Source organism: Enhydra lutris, unplaced genomic scaffold, assembly GCF_002288905.1.
Source record: "Enhydra lutris kenyoni isolate GAN:26980312 unplaced genomic scaffold, ASM228890v2 scaffoldscaffold50, whole genome shotgun sequence".
Classification (NCBI taxonomy): Eukaryota; Metazoa; Chordata; class Mammalia; order Carnivora; family Mustelidae; genus Enhydra; species Enhydra lutris.
Window position 1 is genome coordinate 393,373 of NW_019154134.1, and position 21,789 is coordinate 415,161.

The 21,789-nt window shown below is 56.2% G+C and overlaps 1 protein-coding gene across 1 annotated transcript in view; it reads right to left on the bottom strand.

Moving 5' to 3' along the window:
- Positions 1-15,790, bottom strand: part of LOC111156923 (protocadherin 1) — a 22,445-nt gene extending 6,655 nt beyond the window's left edge. The window contains exons 1-3 of the mRNA XM_022518066.1: positions 15,751-15,790; positions 6,743-7,605; positions 1,468-3,663 (exon numbers count right to left, since the gene is read on the bottom strand). Coding sequence (XP_022373774.1) covers positions 1,468-3,663; positions 6,743-7,605; positions 15,751-15,790 — 3,099 coding nt within the window. The remainder of the gene's footprint in view (positions 1-1,467; positions 3,664-6,742; positions 7,606-15,750) is intronic.
- Positions 15,791-21,789: the final 5,999 nt, after the last annotated feature.

A 21,789-nucleotide genomic window follows, 5' to 3' on the forward strand; every position in this document is an offset into this window, starting at 1 on the left:
AGTGCCCTGCAGGCACAGCCAGAGACAGGGCAGACCTAGGACAGCAAGAAGTGAGAGACGGAGAGAGAGAGAGTGAGTGAGAGCCAGCAGCCCAGGGTAGCTAGAACAAGGAGCTAAAGGAAGGGAAGGGAGGATGGGCAGGACTAGGGTCCCTCAGCTTAAAGTCAGAAGGGAGCACCCTAAGAGTAGGGATCCAGAGCAGGCCAATCCAAAGAACTTGAGGATTCCCTCCCTTTCCCTGGGTCCTCCCTCCCAGTAATCCAGGCTGGTGATCATGGCGGGGACATGCAGGGCAGGACCCAGTAATTGCTGGGCATTGAGCGATGCTGGGATGAAAAAGCTGGGAAAGGGACTTGGAAAGATCTTGCCCCAAGGGAAGGTAGCTGGTGTAATCAAGGGCTTCTCTGTCTTCACCTGAGGTGGGCGGGCTGCAATTCCCCCTTACCAGGTGTTCTGGCCCAAGCTCGGTCAGGGGCTCCTCAATGTGAACATATTGGAAGGGTAAAGCCCCAGCCAATGGACAAAGGGCAGGACCTGGGTGCCTCTCACTTGAGTGCACCTGCCCTTTCTTGGGGAAGGATGCTGTTCCTAGGGAGATGGCCTCCCAAACACAGAGTGAGAGGACACGTTGTCAGATGGGATGATGGTAAATGAAGATAGGGCTGGGGTAGAGGGCAGGTCTGGGAAGTAGGAAGGGGCAAAGAGAAGGGATAGGGAAATTGGGTAGGGACCTAAGGACAAAGGGCCGTTTCCAGTCTCTCTCACTCCTTCTCTCAGTTCCAGGAAAATAAGAAACCAAAACTCCAAAAATAGAGAACTTTATTGTCAGGGATAAGTGTTTGGGACTGGGGAAGGGGAGCCAGGACCCAGCCCCAGGAGCCTGGGGTGGGGAAGAGGCTAACACAGCACACACAGAAGGCACAAATAGGGAGGCCCCCCCCGCCCCGGACAGAGCCCTACCCAGTTACCCAATAGGACCCCAGGTCTCCCTGTTTCCCTTCTAGAGAAGCACCAATAGGTGGTCTCAGCTAGAGACCCAGCTTTGGAGTAGACTTCATCTTCCCTTCCCTTCCCCCCTTCTGCCTCCACCCCTTCTGCTCATCTGCCCATCAGCCCCCACTGGCAAGACCCAGCAGCTGGGTCTAGTGTCTTGGGAATTGACAGTCACAGGCCTCTCCCAATTGGGAGGGGGCAAGGAGGAGAATGCCACAGAGCACACACCCTCCCTCAATTTTCACTCAGTCTAACCCTCTGTGCCTGGGCAAGGCAGCAGGGTCATCACCAAGGCCCTGGCATCCCCAGATCTTTGGTCCCACCTCCCACCACTGGCTTGCGTTGGCCCCTATGGGCTGAGGAGCGCACAGGTCTGATCCACCTGCCCCGTCACTCCCATACCTCGGTCCAGATGGCTCCGTGGTAGGGGTGGGGTAGAGGCCGGGGTGTGCTGAGCCGCAAGGGCTGGCCTACCTGCTTGCTGGGGTATTTGGGGGGGTTGGTGCGGTAGCTGTAGTCGGAGTACTGCTCAGAGCCCGTGGATGTGGTGTCACCAGTGCCCACAAATGTGTTTGCGGGTGGCAGGTCCTGCACCACTTGGTGCTTCTTGGAGGCAGAGGGTGACTGGGGCTGCAGCTGGATGGAAGGCAGTGGGGAGTTCGAGCGGTAGTGGCGGCCCAGGTCAGGGCTGCCCGGCGGGTAGTTGAGGGGCAGGTGGATGCGGGGGCTGTCTCCAGGGGCATCGCTCATCAGGTTGAACTTGAGGGATTTCTGCAGCCCAGCCTCATCCTCATCCTCCACTGGCTTCACAGGCTTCGGGGACTTGCTCTTCTTGCCCTTGCCTTTGTTTCCCTTGGAGGCTTTGCTGCTGGGCTTGGGGGCATATAGGTCCTTGGTTTCCTTCTTGCCAGCCTGGTAGCCACTCTTGGCCTCCCGCTGCCGGCAGTAGCGCACAAGCACTGCCAGGGCAATGAGCAAGGCCACGGCCACCACACCGGCCACCACTCCAAAGAGGATGTTGCCACGTTGTTTGGAGCGCTCATATTCTGGATCCCCAGCGATATCAATGTCCAGTGGCGTGTCCAGGCTGTGGCCCAGCAGGGTCTCCAGAAGGGTGCGGTTGGCCAGGGTCTCATTGACGTAAAGGTGGACCAAGGCCGTGCCATAGCGCGGGGGCTTGCCACGGTCACTGACTTTCACCACCAGGCGGTGTAGCCCGTGATGGCGCCGCTCAATCTCCTTCTCAAGGGTGATGGCCCCTGAATGGGATCCAATCTGGAAGAGTCCGTAAGGGTTGCCACCAGCGATGCTGTAGGTCAACTCCGCATTGACCCCGGAGTCAATGTCCTCGGCTGTCACCTGGCTGACCGTCTCACCAAGACGTGTCTGTGGGGTCAACAGCTGGTGGGAGGTGTTGGAAGGGGCGGTGATGAAGGGTGCATTGTCATTCTCATCCAGCACGTTGATAGTGACACCCACATATGCTGAGCGAGGTGGGACACCCCCGTCCACTGCCTTCAGCTGGAAGGTGTAGGTGCTCTGATGCTCCCGATCAAAGCTCAGGCTGGAGAGGATGGTGCCTGTGCCATTTTGGATAACAAAATCACCATTGTCCTGCTCCACCGTGAGTTGTACCCGGGCGTTCTCCCCTTTGTCCCCATCAATGACGGTTACCATGCCCACTGGACTCAGTGCCGGCATGTTCTCCATCACTGAGAAGTTGTAGCCACTCAGCATAAACTTGGGGTCATTGTCGTTGCAGTCCAGCACATTGACAAGGACGGTGGCTGTGCCCTGCAGGCTGGGACTGCCCCGGTCAGCTGCCACCACCTTTAACTCGTAACTATCCCGCTGTTCCCGATCAAGGGATGTCTTCACCCGGATCTCTCCAGTGTCAGGAGAGATGGTGAAGAGGCCCTTGGCAGCTGGCTCTGGCTCCAGAGAGTAAACCAGCTCCGCGTTAGAGCCTGAGTCGGCATCGCTGGCAGTGACTTCGGCGACCACTTCACCCGGCTTGTTGTTTTCTGGGAAGGCAACCTCAGTGACACTCTGGGTGAACACAGGGGCATTGTCATTGACGTCTACCACCTGCACCTTGAGGGAGTTGGTGCTAGAGAGCGGGGGGTTGCCAGAGTCCACAGCCACAATCTCTATGGTGTAGTCTTTGACCTTCTCGTAATCAAGTGGAGTGGTGGTCTGTAAGAAGTACTTCTTTTTGCTGTCACTTCCCGTCTCACTGGCCTGGCGCAGCTGGAAGGGCACGTCATTTGCCACCACACAGGTGACAGCTGCGTTCTCTCCCTCATCTCGGTCAGAGACCTGCACCAGGGCCACGGCTGTCTCCTCTGCCACATCCTCTGAGATATTAGCCATCCCATCTTGATGGGTCACCAACCCTATGCCCCGGATCTCAATGGTGGGGGCATTGTCGTTCATGTCCTTCACAGTCACCACCACTTGGGCACGGGCACTCTTGGGGTTGGTGCCTCGGTCCTTGGCGAGCACGGAGAAGCGCAGGGTACTCAGGTCCTCGCGATCCACGGGGCCCTGCACAGTGATAAGTCCAGTGTTCCTGTCCAGTCGCAGAAGACGCCTCACCACCTCAGGCGCCTGGTGGAATGTGTAGTCGATTTCTGCGTTGGCGCCTTGGTCCGAGTCATTGGCCTTCACCTACAGGGCAGCGGAGGAAAACAAGGGAAGCCGGGATGGGTTAGTCCTGGGATAATGGGATAGCACATTAAGGAACATGTGTGCTGCCTTTGCAATGAGCATGGCAGATACAATTCGTCTAATGTGGTACCCTTTCCAAAAGCAACACATAGACCAACTGCCCTTTTCCCAACCCCGACACAGGGCAGACGGTACTGATCTTGTTCCCTGAGGAGCACAGAGGCAGCCTGCAAATCTTCTGCTGTGTTACAAGAAACTAGCAGAGATGGGACAGCTCTGCTTACCGTTCCTGTACTGGTGTGCCCCAATCTGGGGATGCGAAGCCAGCTAGCAACTGGGGTAGCCCTTCCACCCAATTAAACGGGCCTTCAACCTTTCCAAAGAGCTGGAAAGGTGTGGCACGTCTGCCTGACGTGAGCACAATACCCATGTGTGCACGTACATGTATTCTGAGACGGGGGGTACGTGTGAATGTGTGAGAAGGTATGTGTTTGTGCATGTGTGTGTTTGCGCACAAGTGGAGACCCACATGCCCACCTGGAGGCCCTAGGGGAGGGAGCTTCGTTCGAAAGCAGTCACGTAGGGATATGGGTCAGAAGGAGCTGGCAAGACCATGGCTCTCTCAAACCGGGGAAACCGGTTTCAGCATCTTCTCCTCTGGCTGGTGCTGGCTAGGCACCAACTTGAGGAATCTGGGCAGCTGAGTCTGCGGCCGGGAGGGAGGGGCTGGTGTGGGCCACAGAGCCTGCTGGCAGCGGGCTGGGCTCCCAGCATCAAACAATGAACTGTCTGTCCCTTTGCAGTGGGCACGCCCTCCCACGCCAACGCCGACGCACACTCGGCCCAAGTCTATACAAACACGGGTGGTGATGGGGCAGCGGGAACCTGGTGGGAATGGGCATGAGGTACCACTGGTAAGGGAGAAGTGGGTGTGTGGGGGGGAAATGGGGAGGACAGGACAGGTATAACCTGGCAGAATCTCTCAGAGACACAGCAGAAGAGTTCTGGGTTCAAATCCCAGCTCTACCACTTCCTAACTATGTAACCTTGGGCCAATTACTCCATCACCCCAAGCCTCAGTCTACAAATGTATAAAATGGGTTAATAATAGAACCTATTTCATAGGGCTGTGGTGAGAATTAAATAATACTTGTAAAAATGCCTAACACTGCCTAGTATGTGGCAAGTGCTCCCTAAATAGCATTTATCCCTCCTTTCATCCACCCATCACCTGTCCATCTCTGAAAATCAGTGCTAACACAGTGCTAGGCACCATGTCTAGTGGGGCCTCATACCACTGCTAGTCTCCTCTCCTTCCTGTTGGGAACCAGAACTTGTTCAACAGTGGAGACATCTGGGCAGGGCATCCTAGTTATTCTGGGCCTTTTTCACCTCTGTGAGAGCCAAACTGTTTCTTCTCCTCACCCCGCTGTCCCCAGTCCATCTCTCTGTCACCTACCTTTCCCTTGGGATTCCCACTTCTCCCTGTCTCTAGACTGCTCACCTGGCTTCTTACTCACCTCTCTTACCATCTTACCTCCCTTTGTCTCTGTGACTCTTCACTTCTGTCCCTGTTTCCCTCCCCGCCTTGCTCAGCTCTTTCTGCGTCTCTCCCATCCTCTCTTTTCTGCTCCTTCTCAAACCCCATCTCTGCCCACTCTTCTGCTTCGGCCCCCTGGAAGGGGGTGTAGCTGTTACACACACAGGATTCAGAGTTTGAAGCCGGGCTGTTGGACATAGCCAGAGTGGGATGTGAACACAACAGCTGGGGACACCAGGCATCAAGTTTCCAAATCTCTGTGGGCTCAGTTTCCCATCGGTGAAATGGGGATAATGCTTACCTTGAACTGTGAGGATTCCATGACATAATACACATAATGTGTTCTGAACAGTGCCTGGCACCCAGGCTGTTATTATTCACCATCTCCGACTGTCTGTCTCCCTTTTCTTCCACAGACTCCCTTCTACATGTTCAAGTCCACCAGCCTCTAAAAAAAAGCCTAAAACTCCTCCCCACGCCCCACTTCAGTTTGAGGACATAGAATGAAGGGTTTCCCAGGACCATAACGGTGTACAGGGCAGGCTGAGCCCTCCTCAGCTCCCTCACTTCAAAGACAGACAGCTTCAGCCCAGGGGGAAGGAGAAAGGAGCTGGGGCTGGCAGGAGGCCAGGGCTGAGATGACAGCGGGAGATACGCCCACCTGTCTGCAGGGACGCTTTCTTTGCTCCCTCCCAGGCCCTGGCCCCACCAAGCTGTCCAGCCCCTGGGGCAGTTCCCATGGAGAGGGGTGCTGAGAACTTCAGCAGAGGCAACCGACCCCCCACTGTGCCAAGCACCCCATACTCACGAGCACCCTTGCCTAGGGAAGGAAGCTGGTGTACAGAGAGGCATCTGAATGCAGTTTTCTAGAACTCTGAGGACTCACTTGGCTCAAATAATCTCATCTGACTGTCAGGGAGAAGCAAAGAAAGGGTCTGTCCTCTAGCTTCAGGAAAAGTCTGGTCTGGCTAAGGGGCTGCTGGTGGGGAAGATATTCTCACCTCTGGAGAGAGTGTTCTTATTCCAACTTGGCTGACCTCGCTGGAGAGGAGGATATCATTTGACTTGGGAGGGGGTTTCACTTCTCCGAAGTTTCTCCAGTTTGAGTCTGATTTGAGGATGAGGGGACTACTATTCCTACGCTGTCACTCTCACTAAGTAGCTTTTTTTTTTTTAAAGATTTTATTTATTTATTGGAGAGAAAGCAAGAGAGCATGAACATGAGTGGGGAGAGTGGGCAGAGGGAGAGGGAGAAGCAGATTCCACACTGAGCAGGGAGCCCAACAGGGGGCTCGATCCCAGGACCCTGGGATCATGACTTGAGCCAAAAGCAGCTGTTTAACCAACTGAGCCACCCAGGCGTCCCTCACTAAGTAGCTTGATAGAGGGCAATAATATCACCTGCTGGGATAGGAAGGTCTCACCAGATCACAGTACCCTCGCAGTTTACCCCTGAGTGAAGGGAACTCTCACCAGCCCTGGCCAGGCTCCCATTTCCTGAGGTGGGAATCCTGACAGTTAGATGGAGGGACCTCTCACCTGGATGACCGAGTGGCCTATGGGGCTATTCTCGGACAGTTCAGCCTCGTAGGAGGGCCGCTCGAACTTGGGGGCGTTGTCGTTGGTGTCAAGCACAGTGACGCGCAGCAGGGCACTGCTGGCACGTGGGGGGCTGCCGCCATCCTGCACCTTGATAGTGAGGTCATAGGAATCCCAGCGCTCCCGGTCTAGGTTGCCCATCACGATGAGCTGTGGCTGCTTCCCCTCCTGGTCCTCTGCCACCTGAAGCCCAAACAGCTCCTGGGCCTCAGGCCCGGCCTGCAGCTCGTAGGATGCCACACCGTTGGGGCCGGTGTCGCGGTCAGAAGCCACCGGGATGGGGAAGAGTGAGCCAATGTTGGTGTTCTCAGGGATGGGTAGTGTGATGACTGGCGAGGCGAAGTTGGGCGTGTTGTCATTGATGTCCTGTACCTCTATCTGGCCCTCTAACAGCCGAGGACTGCCGTTCTGCACGAGGTCCGTAATAGATACCTCAAACTCCAGGATGCAAGGCTCACCAGGGAGCTGGTTCTGGCATTCACGGAGCCCCTCACGGTCAATAGACGTCTCGGTGGTGAAGATGTCTCCCGTCTTGCCATCCACCCGCAGGTATGGGGCGCCTACCTCTAGTTTGTACAGGTGGCCCACGTCTGGAAAACCATAGTCCGCAGCAAGGCTCCCAATGAGGGTGTTGGGTGGCTGCTCCTCCGGCACCTTGTACACCACCCGAGTGGCATGGCCTGGGGATGCCGCCAGCAGAAGCAGCAGTGCCAGCGGCAAGGGGGACAGCAGCAACCGTTGCCCCCCGGGGCCTGGGCTGGGCCTCGGGGGCCCCATTCTGGCAGGATCTAGAATCAGGAGGGCTGCAAGGAGAAGAGGCAAAATAGGAGGTCAGCTGGGAAGAGGAAGCTGGCCCTGAGGGTTGCCCAAGCCAGGTCCTGACTCCCCTTCTGCCATCTATACACTATCTCACAAAGAGAGCTCAGCCCCAGCCCAGAACCCCGATTCCAGAACCCAGAACCCTGAGTTTCACTCACAGCTGGGTGTAGCAGCAATGTCTGCCCCAGCTGGAGGAGCCGGTAAGGGCCCAGAACAGGTCTAGAGTAGCTCCCGCCCATGGAACGCCCTGACCCTGCTGACACTCCCTCCTCCCTGCTCTCTCTCCTGTGCTTTGCCCAACACCTCCTTCTCACCAGCATCTTGCCTTAGTCACCCATGGTAATTACCCTGATACCGAGATACGGAGAGACAGCAAGTGGAAGGGTAAGCCCTTAAGCACCCCCCACATACATGATAGGAAAGAGATATAGGCACTCTTTATGTTCCCTGGACCCCATGCTGAGGGCCACTCAGGATGGCTGGAGGGAGTGGGAAGGCGTCTCGTTTCTTTTCCTTCGGAGATGCTGGCCAGTATATGCGTATGAGATATGACATGTCAAATCCCTCTTTTCTGACGGTAATCACCCAGATTGCCCAATGCCCCCACCCCCATGAAGGGTCAGCTTAAACTAGGCACCCATCAAGGCTTGGAAACAGAGCTGAAGTGTAGGAGTCAGCCACCCACCTCCCCCGAAGCACACTGCCCCCAGCTCTGCCCCCAGCTGGGTTCCCAGGACTCCTCCTCCTCCCTTCCTGCGCTGTTTCCACCAGGGGTGGGGAGGTAGGGGGAGGGAGACACTGACGGGTGTGTGGAAGAAGAGTGCAGAGTTCAAGATTGGGGTCAGGACTGTGGTCAGGGCTGACTCGCCCTGGAATTGGCATTGGGAGCTGCCCTAGCCTGTCCTTAGCAACTGTGAGCCCAGCAGGTCTAACTGGGACGGTGCTGCCAATGCCACCACCAGCCTGTTCCTGACCACTCCCCTCCAAGTAGGCTCCCAGGCTCTCAGGAAACATCTGGCCCCTGTCTCATACCTTGCCCCTCCCCCTTTGACGTGTCCAGTCCCATCTCTGACGGGTTTCTCTGTGCCCACCCCCATATCCTTCCAACTGGAGCCCTCTATGCCATAGCCAGCCACAAGCTGCGCCCTGCACCCCAATAACCCACTTCTCCCTCATCTCCCCCACCCCCCAGCTTTGAGGCAATGCACCTGCAGACCCCAGCCAGCCCTGCTGCTGTCCCAGTCTGGATCCCTTCCTTCTCTCCAACAAAGCCATGGCCAGCCCCTCTATTTAAATCCAAAGTCAGGCCCTGCATTTTCAGCAGAGGGCTCAGGCTCACTCTCCGTCCCCCACCTCCCCACTTGCACCTGAAATACCTGACATCCCCCCCCCTCCGAAATCCTACCCATCCTTGTCAGAGACCACACCTACCCCACTGAAGGCAGCCCCTAATCCCCCAGGAAGCCTTCCCAGGCCTCTCCAGCCTGCTGTGACCTCTCCTTTCTCCAACTCACAGCCACTATTGTCTGCCCTAGTCCCAAGGCAATGAATCACTGAGCTGCCTGGACCCCGCCCACCTGCCAGTGTTGTTCAACCCCAGTACTGTGCACCTACCTATTCCTGCGTTCTCTGGCTCTCCAGACAAATGCCAGACTTCCTGAAGGTAGGGCCAGACTCTCTCTACTCATTCCCCTGCCCCAACCCACGCATGTTCACAGAGCTGGGCACCATGCATTCAACAAATGTTTACTGTGCACTTACAATGTGTGAGGCAATCTCCTGGACACTGGGACACAGCAGCATACAAGATAGACTCAATCTGCTATCATGGACCTCACAACCATTCTAACTCAATGACTATTTGTCATTTTTGTTTGGTTGTAATCATTTGGCACATGGAAGGAATCAGGGTGGAGAAGACATCAGACTATCCATTTCCTGGATGCTGAGCAGGAGAACAATGATTTAGGGCCTCAGTTTCCTTATCTGTAAAATGGGAACAACACCACCTATTTCCTAGGGAGTTTGAGATCACATGGGCTAAACGCCTAGCGCATACTTTAAGTACTCAACAAATGCTCCCTCACAGCACTTATAATTGAAGTTATGTAGCTGTTAGATGGGAAATAATTTGTCAGTTGTCTTTCCTACAAGATTGAGCAGAGATGAGAGCCTCTGCTTTGTTCCTACAGCCTCAGGACCCTGCTCTGGACCTGGCATACAGTAAGCACTCAGTAAGAGTTCCTGAAAGACAACTGTAGCTCTCAGGTTTAGCCTATCCTGGCACTTTCTGGGTGGTCACTGATTATTTCCTTGCCCAATTCCCTTATTCCATCAAGAACCTACGGGCGTCAAATTTAATCCTTCTCTTTTTAGGACCATAGCTGACTCTCAGCAAATGCTCAATGAACACAGATTCCTTACAACTTCGAACACTTCACTTCTTCACATAGCACTCCCAAACCACACCTCCTCCCCGGTCTCTTCCTGCCAGTAAAGTGCCCTACGTGTCAGAGGCTGTTATCAGATTAGTGTTGTGCTTGTTCCTAGTTGCAATCTTAATCTCTTTAAAGGAAGGAAAAATTTATCGAATGATCCAAGTGGATCCACCCTCCAGCCACTATCCATCTACCTGCACAGATCTGGCACAAGGCTCCTCTTACTTCTAAGCTCCAACCTAAACACACCCCCGGGAGGACGGTCTCCAGGGAACCTCAATACCTTCTGGGCACCTTAGCCTGCCTTCCCTCCATGGCAAACACAGAGTGGGTCACTCCACACACCAATTCCACGCCTAAGTCTTGGCAGGGTGGGGGATCTATGGGAATTACCCTAAACCTGACACAGAGGAGAAATAAGGCAGTGACTGCTTGCTTCCCTCACTCTCTCCAGAACACAGATTCTTAACCCTTTTAGATCAAGCCCCCTTTATGAATTTTATGAAACAATGGGACAGATTTTTCCAAGAAAAATGAATGCTCACAAATTTTGGCTGTAAATTCAGAGGTCTTGGTCTGACAGAGTCAGGGTGACTGATTTGTAGCAGCTCCAAGAGCTACAGATTAAGCCCATTCTTCCACCTCTCGGGGTCACAACCCAGGGCTCTAACCCCTCAGGCCTCCCAGGCAGCACACACGCTAGAAGCCCCCCCACCCCATACACACTCTTTTTCTGTCTCACTCATTCACCCTGTCACCCTCAGGACATCCCTTACCTCCAGCCAGCAGAGGAATCAGGAAAGGATTATGGTGTACAACTTGGAGTCAGAAAGAGGACCACAGAGAAATATCCAAGGCCAGGAATGTATGGGGAAGAGGGTGTTTCCAGGAGGTAGGAATTTGGGGGAACATGGGTTTGGAGGGGTGGCTACCCAGAGTGCGGGCAAGAGCTGAAGAATGTTTAAGGCCCATGAAGCACCTAGAACGTTCCTTTAAAATGAGTATTATCTGCCCCCACCAATTCTGATTCTGGGGGAGGGACCTGGAGAAACCCCCAGGCAGTAGGGTGGAGGCAACAGGATGCACTATCAGGAAAAGACTAACTCTGAGATGTGCTAGGTCCCTGGAGTTGAGAAAGAAGTGCAAATTCTACTGTCACCTTTGCCATCATCATCACCGTCATCATTGTCGTCATCCCAGCTAACAATCCCTGAGATTTTACTCCATTTACATGCACTATCCATTCTAACCCTCCCCACCCTCCGAAGTGGGTACTTTATTATTACACTGCTCCCCATTGTGCAGATGAGAGGCTCAGAAAGAAACACGAACTGTCTCAGGTCACAGAAGGAGTAAGCAGAGTCAAGATTTGAGAAATAAGAATGCCTCTTCTCATCCAGAGTCTGGGGAAAAGTCTGGATGGGGGGGAAAGAAAATCCAGAGAATTATCAGAGGCTAGAATATGTTGGCTAAGTAGCCCCCCACCCTCACCACCCCATCCCTGCGCTGCCAAACTTGCCTGGCAAGGAAAGAGAGGGCTTAGGGTTCAAGGGCTGTACAAACCCAGCCTGAAGCTGTCCCCTCCCCCACCCAGAGGCCCCGGGGATGCAGGGACACAGTCAGAGGAGCCAGGAGCAGCAGTGAGGTAGCCCTCCCTTACCCCTGCCCCCACCATCCCTGAACTTTGCCCAGGTATGGTTGCTTATGGAGAGTCATTAGTCTTCAGGCACCTTCTGAAGCCATTAGCTTTATCTGCCCTTGCCCAGGCCCTGGCTGCCTTCCTGACAAGGGTGTCCCCACCTCTGCCCAGTGACATAGGCACCCAGGGCCCTGAGAAGCAGAGCTGCAGCTCGCACAGTGACTCATTCTTCTCAGGCCTGAGGAGAGCAGTGAGGTGTAAGGGGACAGAGTCCAGGGAGGGCCAAGGAAACCGCCATCTGTGTCAACATGTTAGAGAGGGGGAGAGGATAGCAGTGAGGGTTCACCCGGAACCTTCTTTACCAGCCCACCTCAGGGACCAGGGTCCACTTTCTGCTGAATGCCAAAATACCCAGAGGCAGCCATCCACATCCCAGAGACCAAGTCAGCTGTGACCCCCCCCCCTCCCCCCCCCCCCCCCACCCCCCCGCACTGTTGCACAACAGCCACTGCCACCGTGGCTACAAAAACCAAAGGACAAAGCCAACCTCTGGGAGAGTAGGGTAAGCCTTAGTGGAGCTGTGCAGAGTGGGGCTGTGCGGAGTGGAGCTGTTCAGAGGCTTCCCACAGTGAACATGTGCATGGCCCTCAGCTCCTCTCCCTGCTCTTGCACAACCCTCTATTAGCATCTGCAGGGCTTCTAGGCACCTGCATGCTCGAGTCAGAATGCTGGGGATCAAACCCTTGCTCCACCACTTCCTAGCCATGTGACCTTGGCCAGGTGGCTTCACCTTTCTGAATCTGCTTCCAGATCATGAAATGGAAATAATCAGTTCTGCCTCTTGTTAGTTATTTGGGAGATGAGATCCATGGCATTCAGATCTATTATATTGTAAAGGACCAGTGCATATATAAAATAACTGAACAGGGCTTTTTTCTTTATAAATTATTTTTAAATTTTTTTAAAAAAGATTTAATTTATTTATTTGACAGACAGAGATCACAAGTAGGCAGAGAGGCAGGCAGAGAGAGAGGGGGAAGCGGACTCCCTGCCAAGCAGAGAGCCTGATACGTGGCTCGATCCCAGGACCCTGGGATCATGACCCAAGCCGAAGGCAGAGGCTTTAACCCACTGAGCCACCCAGGCGCCCCATGAACAAGGCATTTTATTCCCAGCACCAGGCACACAGTAGGTGCTCGCTGGTTCAGTAAGTAAATGAACCCCATCCCCTGCTAGTTGGGAAGACCTTGGAAGACAAGGGTGGTATGTGTCTTACCACTGTGCGGCATCCTCACCCCCCACTATGGGCCTGGGCAGATAGAGCCAGCAGGTGCTCAAGACATTGTTGAAAGAATCTCACCCTGCAGCACCAGCCATCCTTGTTCAGGGTAGGGGCAGCCATACCATCTCACAAGGGCCTCCCCCATGTCCTACCCCCACCACCAGGCCCTCTCCTGGTGCTTCCAGCCCACTCCTCCCAGCAGTTAGCTCACTGTCTCTCTCTAGCCCAGATCCCCTGACCAAGTAGCCACACTAGCAGCCCCTCTGCCAGGAAGAGGCCAGACCAGCAACACACCCTCTTCCAGCTGAAGTCCCTCTGGGAATCGGCTTGGGGGAGACGGGAAACTAAAGGCTGCCAGAACTGAAACCAGATCTGCTCCCCTACTACACTATCGCTGCCTGTCTTCAGAGGCCCTTCTCACCCCTCTTCGCTGATTCCATTCCATGCCCTGGTCTAGTTGTAATTACAGATTTCAATCCTCCTAGACCTCCACATCAAGAAAATAACCCCTACCTCTAGGCTGTCACAAGCACCTTCTAAGGGCACCCTCTTTTCTGGCAGCTATGGAAGGTTGGCTCAGAGCAGGTAATGGTAGGCTCCCTCTGTCTTTCAGCACGGTGTCCTGGACTCCGTGGCCGCTGGGGCAGCCCCCTGTCTACACCGCTGTGGTCAGCGGGTGGTCCCCGCACACGCCCAGAGCATGGGCTTCTCCTCCCAGAGGATGCAGTAGTGTGTATGGGGGGGGGGGGCACTGTTCCTCCACCAACCTCGGACTCGGGCGGCCCCACCCCCACCCCAGCGACACAGGCCTCCCAGAGCTCAAGGCGAGGTGGGGGTGCGGTGAGAACCTTGGCCAGTAGGCCCCCTGCGCCTCCTGCCCCCAAGGGCCGCCACGGGGAATCCCTCCTCCACCGCATCTCGGCCCACTGCCTAGGGTCCCCAGCAAGCGAGCGTCGGCGGGAGCCAAGCGGCGGGCGCCGGGAGGGGGCGGGGAGGGAGCCGGCGCCGGAATCACAAAGCGTGGCGAGCCAGGCCGGGTGGGGACATTCTCAAGAAACGGACCCTCTCACGGCTAGCGGAAAGGGGTCTTTGCCCCGCACTCAATCCTCAAAGACCTCAACGCTACACCGAATATTTCCAGCTAGAAGAAACAGTGGCCAATCACTGCTGGGGAAACTGAGGCCAGAAGTCTGGGCTCCCGAGGGTAGCTGAGTCCACCTAGCCTGCCAATTCTGCTCCAGCGCGAGCCGAGATCTCCCTTCGGGCCCCAGGGCTTTGCGGGTGCACGCGACTCTGGCCTACAGCGGGCACCTGGCGGAAGGGGCGTCCAGGTGTGTGAGGGATACAGGTGTGCGGGACCCAGGTGTGCTGGGGCCCCAGGTGGCTCTCAGAACGCAGCTAAATGGCCCGAAGAGGGTCGCAAACACCTCCTCAGGCTCCACTCCCTGCAAAGGGACCCACGGCCTTGAAGCCCAGGGGAGCCGGGATGGCGCGGCCTGCCAGTCCAGCCAGTTCCGGGAATACCCGGCCGGGCCCGGCCCCGCAGTGGGGGTGGGGGAGACGCAGGCGGGGAAGCCGGTCCGGCCAGCCCCCAGGGTTCCCGCGGCGCTGATAGTCACAATAACAGTGTCTTGATTAAGATGAAGGGACGCTAGGGGCTCGCCCGACCGCCCCTCATCTTCCCAGAACGCAGTCTGGCCTCTGAGGGAGAGAGAGCGAGCGTGTGTGTTTGTGTGTATAGGCTGCAAGGTGTAAATGTGACACTGTTGGTGTAAGGTGTGTGACACCCAGTGTTAAGATGTGTGAAGCAGTGGATTCTGTGTTCTCGCCCGTGAGGCGCCGCTGTAGGTTCTACTTTCTGTGTTAGGGTGTGTGCTGTCAAGGCGTGTGCTGAGACACTGGGGTTGTGTTTATGTGGGTGGGGGGGAGCAAGCGAGACCTGTGTTGTGCATCTGTGTTCTGGCCAAGGAGTGGGTAACATAATTCATGTTAGGGTGTGTTCCTTAAAGGAATATGTACGTGCGAGGTTAGGTTTTGAGTGTTCATTTGCGAACTGTGGCCGCGACTCTCATACATGAGGGCACGGGATTGTGTTTGTGTGTCTGTGTCGCCAAATGTCACACTCGGTTGTGTTCTGTTGCTCTGTTAGGGCCACGGGTTGTGTGTCCGTGCTGCTGAGTGTGCAGACGCTGAAGCGGATTCTGAGCTAGTGACGGTGCCCCAGTGGGCGCTGGTGTGCGGGAGGTGTGTGTGCTGTGTGCACATATGTACGGATGTATGTATGCGTGAACGTATGTCCGTGGTCTGGCCCTCTGGGCACCCGCGGGGAGCTGGAAGCGCCTGAGTGATCCGATCTGGTCGCCCAACAAGTGTGTGTGTGCGTTGTGTACGAGGGTCCTTGCCGGCTTCGTCCCCCCCTCAAACTGGGGGTTGCGCGCTTCCCCCAACCACCTCCATTCGGCGCGCTCCTAGAGTCTCCTTATTCCCCGTGGCTTCAAACGCGCAGGGGCGCGGGACGCCACGGCAGAGGTCCGGTTCAGCAGCCCCTCTCCTCTCTCGGTTTCTCGCCACGGACTTTGGAGGCCAGGGTGCCCCGACCTCCACCCCCGGTCCGAGCTCCCAGCCGCCCCCACCTCAGCCCAGCGCGCTGAGCACCGCCCGGGCCCTCGTGGCCTCGCTCCGCTGAGCGCCCCTCCCTCAGCTCCCGCCGGCTATGGCCGCTCCCGAGCGGGAGCCACCGCCGCTGCCTCCACCGCCACCGGATCCTTACCCGCCTCGGGGCAGCGCCGGCCGCCGGCCCTGCTGACCATGAGCCGCCACCGGCCCCGGCCCGGGCTGCGGCTTGGCACGGCTCGGGCTGGCGCTGCGGTTCAGGCTCCGGCTCCGGCTGGCTCTGGGCACAGCAGCCCCGGCGGCTTCGCGTCCGCTCCGCGCTCCCGCTCCCCGAGTGTGTGAGGCGGCGGCGGCGGCGGCGGCGGCGGCGGTGGCGGCGGAGCCAGCAGCGAGCAGAGCGCACAGCCCGGCCCGCCCCCTCCCTCCCCCCTCCCTCCTGGCCCGCCTGCCCGCCTCCCTCCCGCCTCCCCGCCCTCCCTACCCCCCAGCCCCGGCCGGGAGGTGGAGCTCGGGACCGCTCTGGTCCCTCTGGGAGGGGACCCCACGCACCGCTCCCCAAAGCCACGACCCCCTTCGCTTTCTCCTCACTACCCGGGACCCGGATACACAGGCTGTCCCCCTCCCTGGCTCTTCACCTTGCACTTATGGCACGCGAGCCCCATCTGGGACCCCTCCTGAATTCCGTTCCTAACCTCACTCAAACACCTGTCCCCTACCCTGCCTCTTTGGAAGTCGGGCGGGGGAAACGTCTTCCCCAGTGCCTTCTTCCCTGAAGGGCATCTGCTTCTCCACATCCACCTTCTTCCCGCGCAGACCCCCAGATCAACCCATGTGGCCCTCCCTTCCCACTGCGCTCCAGGGAAGTCCACCCCTCCCCCTCTGGCCGAAGCCGCAGAGCGGTCAGCCTCGGTGGCCGCAGCAAGCCGTGGGGGTGGGGCTATGGAGGGGGCCTTGGGAGGAGGAGGGTAATGGGAAGCGGGGGCTCCCCTAGAATGAGGATGGGGGTAATATACAAGAGTGAGAATGAGGTGACACGCCAGAGCTCGGGCTTTTCGAGGGTCTCCCTGTCACCTGCCCTCAGGGCGGGACGGAGCTGTGGCCCCTCGTATTTACCGGTGACATACACACATTCACAGACTCACACGGGCCCCTGCCCCACGAGGCCGCGCAGTGTCACGGCCTGTGTCACACGCCCTCACAGTGCCACACGCTCCCTGTCACACTCACACTCACCGAGTCACACACGGTGTCACACGCCGTGTCTCACACTCCGATTCTCGGTTTCTCCAGCTCAGCTCTGGCTCTCTGGTGCCATCTAGAGGCCTCTGAGCAGCTTGGGTACTCCCTTTCCTGCGCTCAGGGTTTGGTAACCCAGGCTACAAAATGCTCCACTTCAATATGACCTCCTGCCTTTTGCCACATATAGGCCTAGCCAGGGTGTTCTCGGTCGTAAGAATGAGGAAAGCTATCCCTGGCAAGGCCTGGCACTGGGTCTGGAAAGGCCTATTGCGGGATGACTGGTTGCTGGGCCTGTATTTGTCATAGCCTCTGTCTCTTTCCTGACCTCCCCCATTTTCCCATCCCTACTGCTCTTTTATTCCCTCTTTCCTTTTTCTCCCCTCCTCCCCACCTCTCTGTGGAACACTCTTCAGAGTAAGGTGGGATCTCTGGCCAGTTGAAGGGGTAAGCAAGAACTGCCCAAGATCTCTTACAGAGCAGCTCCCCTCAACCAGCCTCCCTTTCTGGCCTGGGCCCTGTTTTAGTCCCTACTCCCAGCCCTCAACCCCAGAAGCCCATGTGGGAGGTTCTGGGTGGGAGATGGGGTGAATTAGTAAAAGGAGGATCTGTCTTGTAAGTGGCTTCTCTATCACTGTCCCCTGCAAAACTCACACTCTGCTCATCATTGAGCACAGCTCCAGGGAAGAAATCAGTGGCCCAGAGAGAAGAAATCTTCCACAGAGTAACTGCCCCATCCTCCCTGCCCCCAGCATGTGCCCACTGCCCACTGCAGCAAACCCTCCCCAGTTGGCTTGCTTGGAGCCATTCAAAGGCTCCTCTGTTCTCATTCCTTGCTCAGGACTGAACAAGATAGGCAGCCGCAGAGCTGGGCAGGAAATGCTAATTTCCCAGATGTTCTCCTCAGTCCTCCCTGCTCCACCACCATCAAACCCAAATCCTGCACCAAGTGGTAGGAGCAGAACTAGGCCAGAGCAACACAGGGTGTGTCTACTCTTCTCCCTGCTCCCCATCTCCTCTTACCCCTGCTGCCAGGCTAGGCTCTGGGTGGGGGATGGACCTAAGCCTGGGGCAATGTAGATATAGGAATGGTACTGTGTTCCCCAGAAAGAAGGGCAGGCAAAGGGCAGAGACTAGGAGAAGGCATCTGAAGAGGAGAGAAGCCAGGCTCCTGGCCTCATACCAAACTGGGACCTGGTTGGCAAGTAGAACACTGTGCACTGGGGGCTCCTGGAAGTGATGCTGCCTGAGATTTCAGCTGAGATTGTTGCCAGGGATTGGAGCCTGGGGGATGCTACGTGTGGAAGCGGTTGGTATTCTCATGCCTGTAGGCTCTTGCTGTGATACATGTGTACCTGGGATGGGCTCTGGCTAAGAGGACTAGGGTCTTGGAGGGCCTGGCACTGTAACAGTAAGGATGTTGTTTCTGATGGCAGCTCAAATACTGTTGCAATGCTACAATGCTGGTGTGCATGGGCTGTAGTCTGAACAACAACCAGATTACCAAAGAGTCTGTTGCAAGCCATGTGTGCACATGTGTGTGTTCATGTGTGCATTTTGAGGGGAGGGCTGAAATTGAAATGCCATTGGGCCTGGAGCTAAAAGTGTAAGCTTTGCATCCCTGAGAATGGCTACAGCAAAGAAGCAGTTCTCCAATAATATGACGTAGGTGAGCTGTAGCTGGAGCCATTGCCTAGGTCCTAGGAGATGAGAGGCTGTTGCTAGGAGCCTATACCTGGGAGGAAGTCTGTTATCTGGGATAAGAGCAAAGCTACTGTTGTGTATACGACTGTAGCTGGGATGCTATTGGTCCCGAAGCAACAGCTGTGATGACAGCGTACCAGGGATTGGCTATAGCTAAGATGCTGTTGCCCAGGCTGCTGGCTGTGCTGTTACTGTGTGCAGGATTCTAGCTGGAATGCTGTTATGCCCGCAGCCATACCTCTGAAGCTCAAGTGTAGCGGGGAGGCCATTTCCTAGTAATATGGCTGGACCACTGTTGTGTGGGGGCCATAGCCCAGACTCTGTTGCCTAGGAGACGGGAAGCTGTTCCCCGGGATGCTGTTCTGGGAGGCAGCATGCAACCTGAGATGGGACTGATCTGTTGGAGCTGATCGACTGTTGTGCTTGGGATGGTTCTGAGTGTCTGTTGCTGCACTTGGGGCTGGCTGGGTGGGGGAAGGCAAGCAAATTCTGCCTTGAGGTCTGGGAGATGCCAGGAGCCGGAGGCTGGGCGGGGGCTGCCGCTCTGGGGAGGCTTCAGCAGCTGCTCTGCCGTGGAGCTGGGAAGCCTGTTTTCATTACTGTTTTAACTCTTTTTTTAACCTTGTTTTTCTCTCGGCTGCACTTTCGCTCACTCATTAATTTTGGTATTTTTCTCACGGTGCCTCAGCCCCTGTCACGGCTGCCATGGCAACAGGAGGCAGTGTGCACAGCGCCAAAATATCTGATCAAAAAATAACCAAAATAAGCAAACACCAAACTGGCTGCGCTAGGGGCTATGGCCAAGAGAGAGCCCATGGCTTGGGTCCAGGAAAGCCAGGGCTCCTAAGGGACCCCTTTCACTCCCCCCACTTCCCCAGGGAAGCTTTGCTGAAACTCCTGATAACCTGGGAAGCTCCTTTCCAAGAGACATCGCCCCACCCCGGCCACATTCTCCCAAGACTCTGAGACTTCCAGTGGTCGCTCCCCACTAGGCAGCTTTGCCTGCGGTGGAAGCATGGGGAGGGTGTGAGGGCTAGTGCTCTCTTCCCAGGACCTGACAGTCAAGCCCCTAAGAAGTTCCCTACTTGCCCTAGGCATACACATCTACACCCACGGACTCACCCTTCTCCTCACCCCTCCTTCCTCAGGCTTCTTTCACCTTCTCTGCTCCCAACCCCTACTTGGCCACCTCTACTTTATTCTCATACCCCAGCATCCTGACTGGATGGATGGGGGGCAGGGAGCTTCAGCCTTCAGGCCTGCTGCCCCACAACTCAGTAGAGGTGCTAGGGAGGGATGCTATGTAAGTATCCAACACTCCTAGGACTGTGGCTACCTCTAAGTCCAGCTGCCTGTGGGTGATTCCTGAACAGCCCTGAACACCCACACTGCTCCAATTTCCACTCCTCTTTCTTGTGAGTCTCTGGTTTCCTGGGGGCCACATTCTCTCAAGTGAACATGTCCACAGAAGAGGTGAAATGATAGGGCCTCGTGTGAAATAGGAAGGGGCAGAGATCTTGGTATTACCCATCTCCTTTCCTTTTTCACCCACTCATTTTCCTTCTGAGGGGTCCTTCTAGATGTCTGCAGCACTGAGAACTGGAGGAACAAGGAGCTCCCTGACTCTCCCTCAATCACATCATGCAGTTATATCTCTGGCTGCTCTTCTTGATGTTCTCTCCCCCAACAGTGAGTTTGGTTTTCAACAGGTCTCTGTCCCTACCTGGGAATGGCTGGAACTCACCTCCTGCTCTTTACTTTCAATTCCTGCCCCCTGCCACCCCCTCCTCCCAGCAGTACTGGTCTTGCCCTCCCAGCAGAGCCATCCTGGGCTTGTTTCTATAGAAACTGGGTAGTCTCTGGAGTGTGGGAAGGGGAGGGGAGACAGGAGCAGGGAGGAGGGACCAGACCCCAGGGCCAGCCCTGTCCGAAGGGAGGATGGGATCCTGATTTGGGAAAAAGAGAAAGGAGGTAGCAAAAGCTTGGTAGGTTCTGTCCCCACGCAGCTTGCTCTGCTGCCTCCTGAGGAGGGGACACCCAACTGTGTTCTCCCTGGCAAGGGAAGGGAGATTCCTCTCTCCCCAGCCCCCTAAAATCCTTCTTTAATGGGAACTGCCTGATCCAGGAGAAACTCTTTCCCAGAGCCACCACTCTCTAAGACAGGGACCATAGGATACCTTCCCTCCTCTAAGAGCTCCACACTAGCTCAAGCTTAGTGGCTCCAATCTCTGGAGGCTGGGCGGCCCTGGGACCAGTGGCCGCTGCTGACCCCGTGGCGTGCAGCTCTCAAAGGCCCCATTCATCTCTGGGGGCTGAAGGCGCCATTGTCTGGGGCTGGGGGGTGGTGAGGGCAGTGGGGGGTCTCGACTCAGAAGGAAAGAATGTGTCTGGAGAAGTTGCCCCCAGGGCTCCAGTCTCCAGATCGCCACCAGATCTCCATCGGGACCCCTTCACGACCCCAGCCCTTTCCCCCATTAGCTCCCAGCAGCCTTCACGCTTTCCTCAGAGAGGAACTGCCCCACCCCTCCCGTTCTCTTCCAGCAAACCTTTTCTGGGGCTGGGAGCTGTCCAGCACCTCGGGTCCTGACAGACTTCAGCCTCGCCTTGATCGGACAGGAAGGTGCTCAGGACTTTCGGGGCTTGAGGGCTCTCCTCCACCAAGGCCAAGACCACAAACCACACCTGGACTGGGTGGGCTTGGGCACAGCTCTGAACATGGGGATTCATCAGTGATGAGAACTGACCTGAGGAGCAATTTGACCCCCACCCTATCTTACCAGAATTGAAGGGTTAAGATCCATCCGGCCACTTCCTCTGGAATTTTGTCTCCAGTAGGGGCAGAAGAAATAACCATGAGGTGTCAGGCCCTGCCTCTCCCTGCCCCCAGTCTCTCTCTCATGCCTCTGTTTCAGTTTTCCTCCTCCTCTCTCCCTCCTCCTCTCTTTCCCTCCCTGCTGGGTTGGGGGCTGCTGAATTATCATTTCTCTGCTCTGCTAATGTGCTTCCTGCTGCGGGGAGGGATCATAATTCTGGGAGATGATTAAGTTTCAAATTGTTTTTCTTTGTGTTGTGTAGATGAGGCTTTAATGTGGTCCCTCCCCAGACAGGGGGCCTGGCCTGGTCCCAACTGCCTGCCCCCATCCCTCCTTTGCTAGCCCTCTCCTCTCTTATTGCTTGGGGATCTGGGACCATGTCCTTTGGGGTCCCCACTGAACTTGTGGCTAGGAGATGGGGTTGGGGTGTATGGACCTACCCC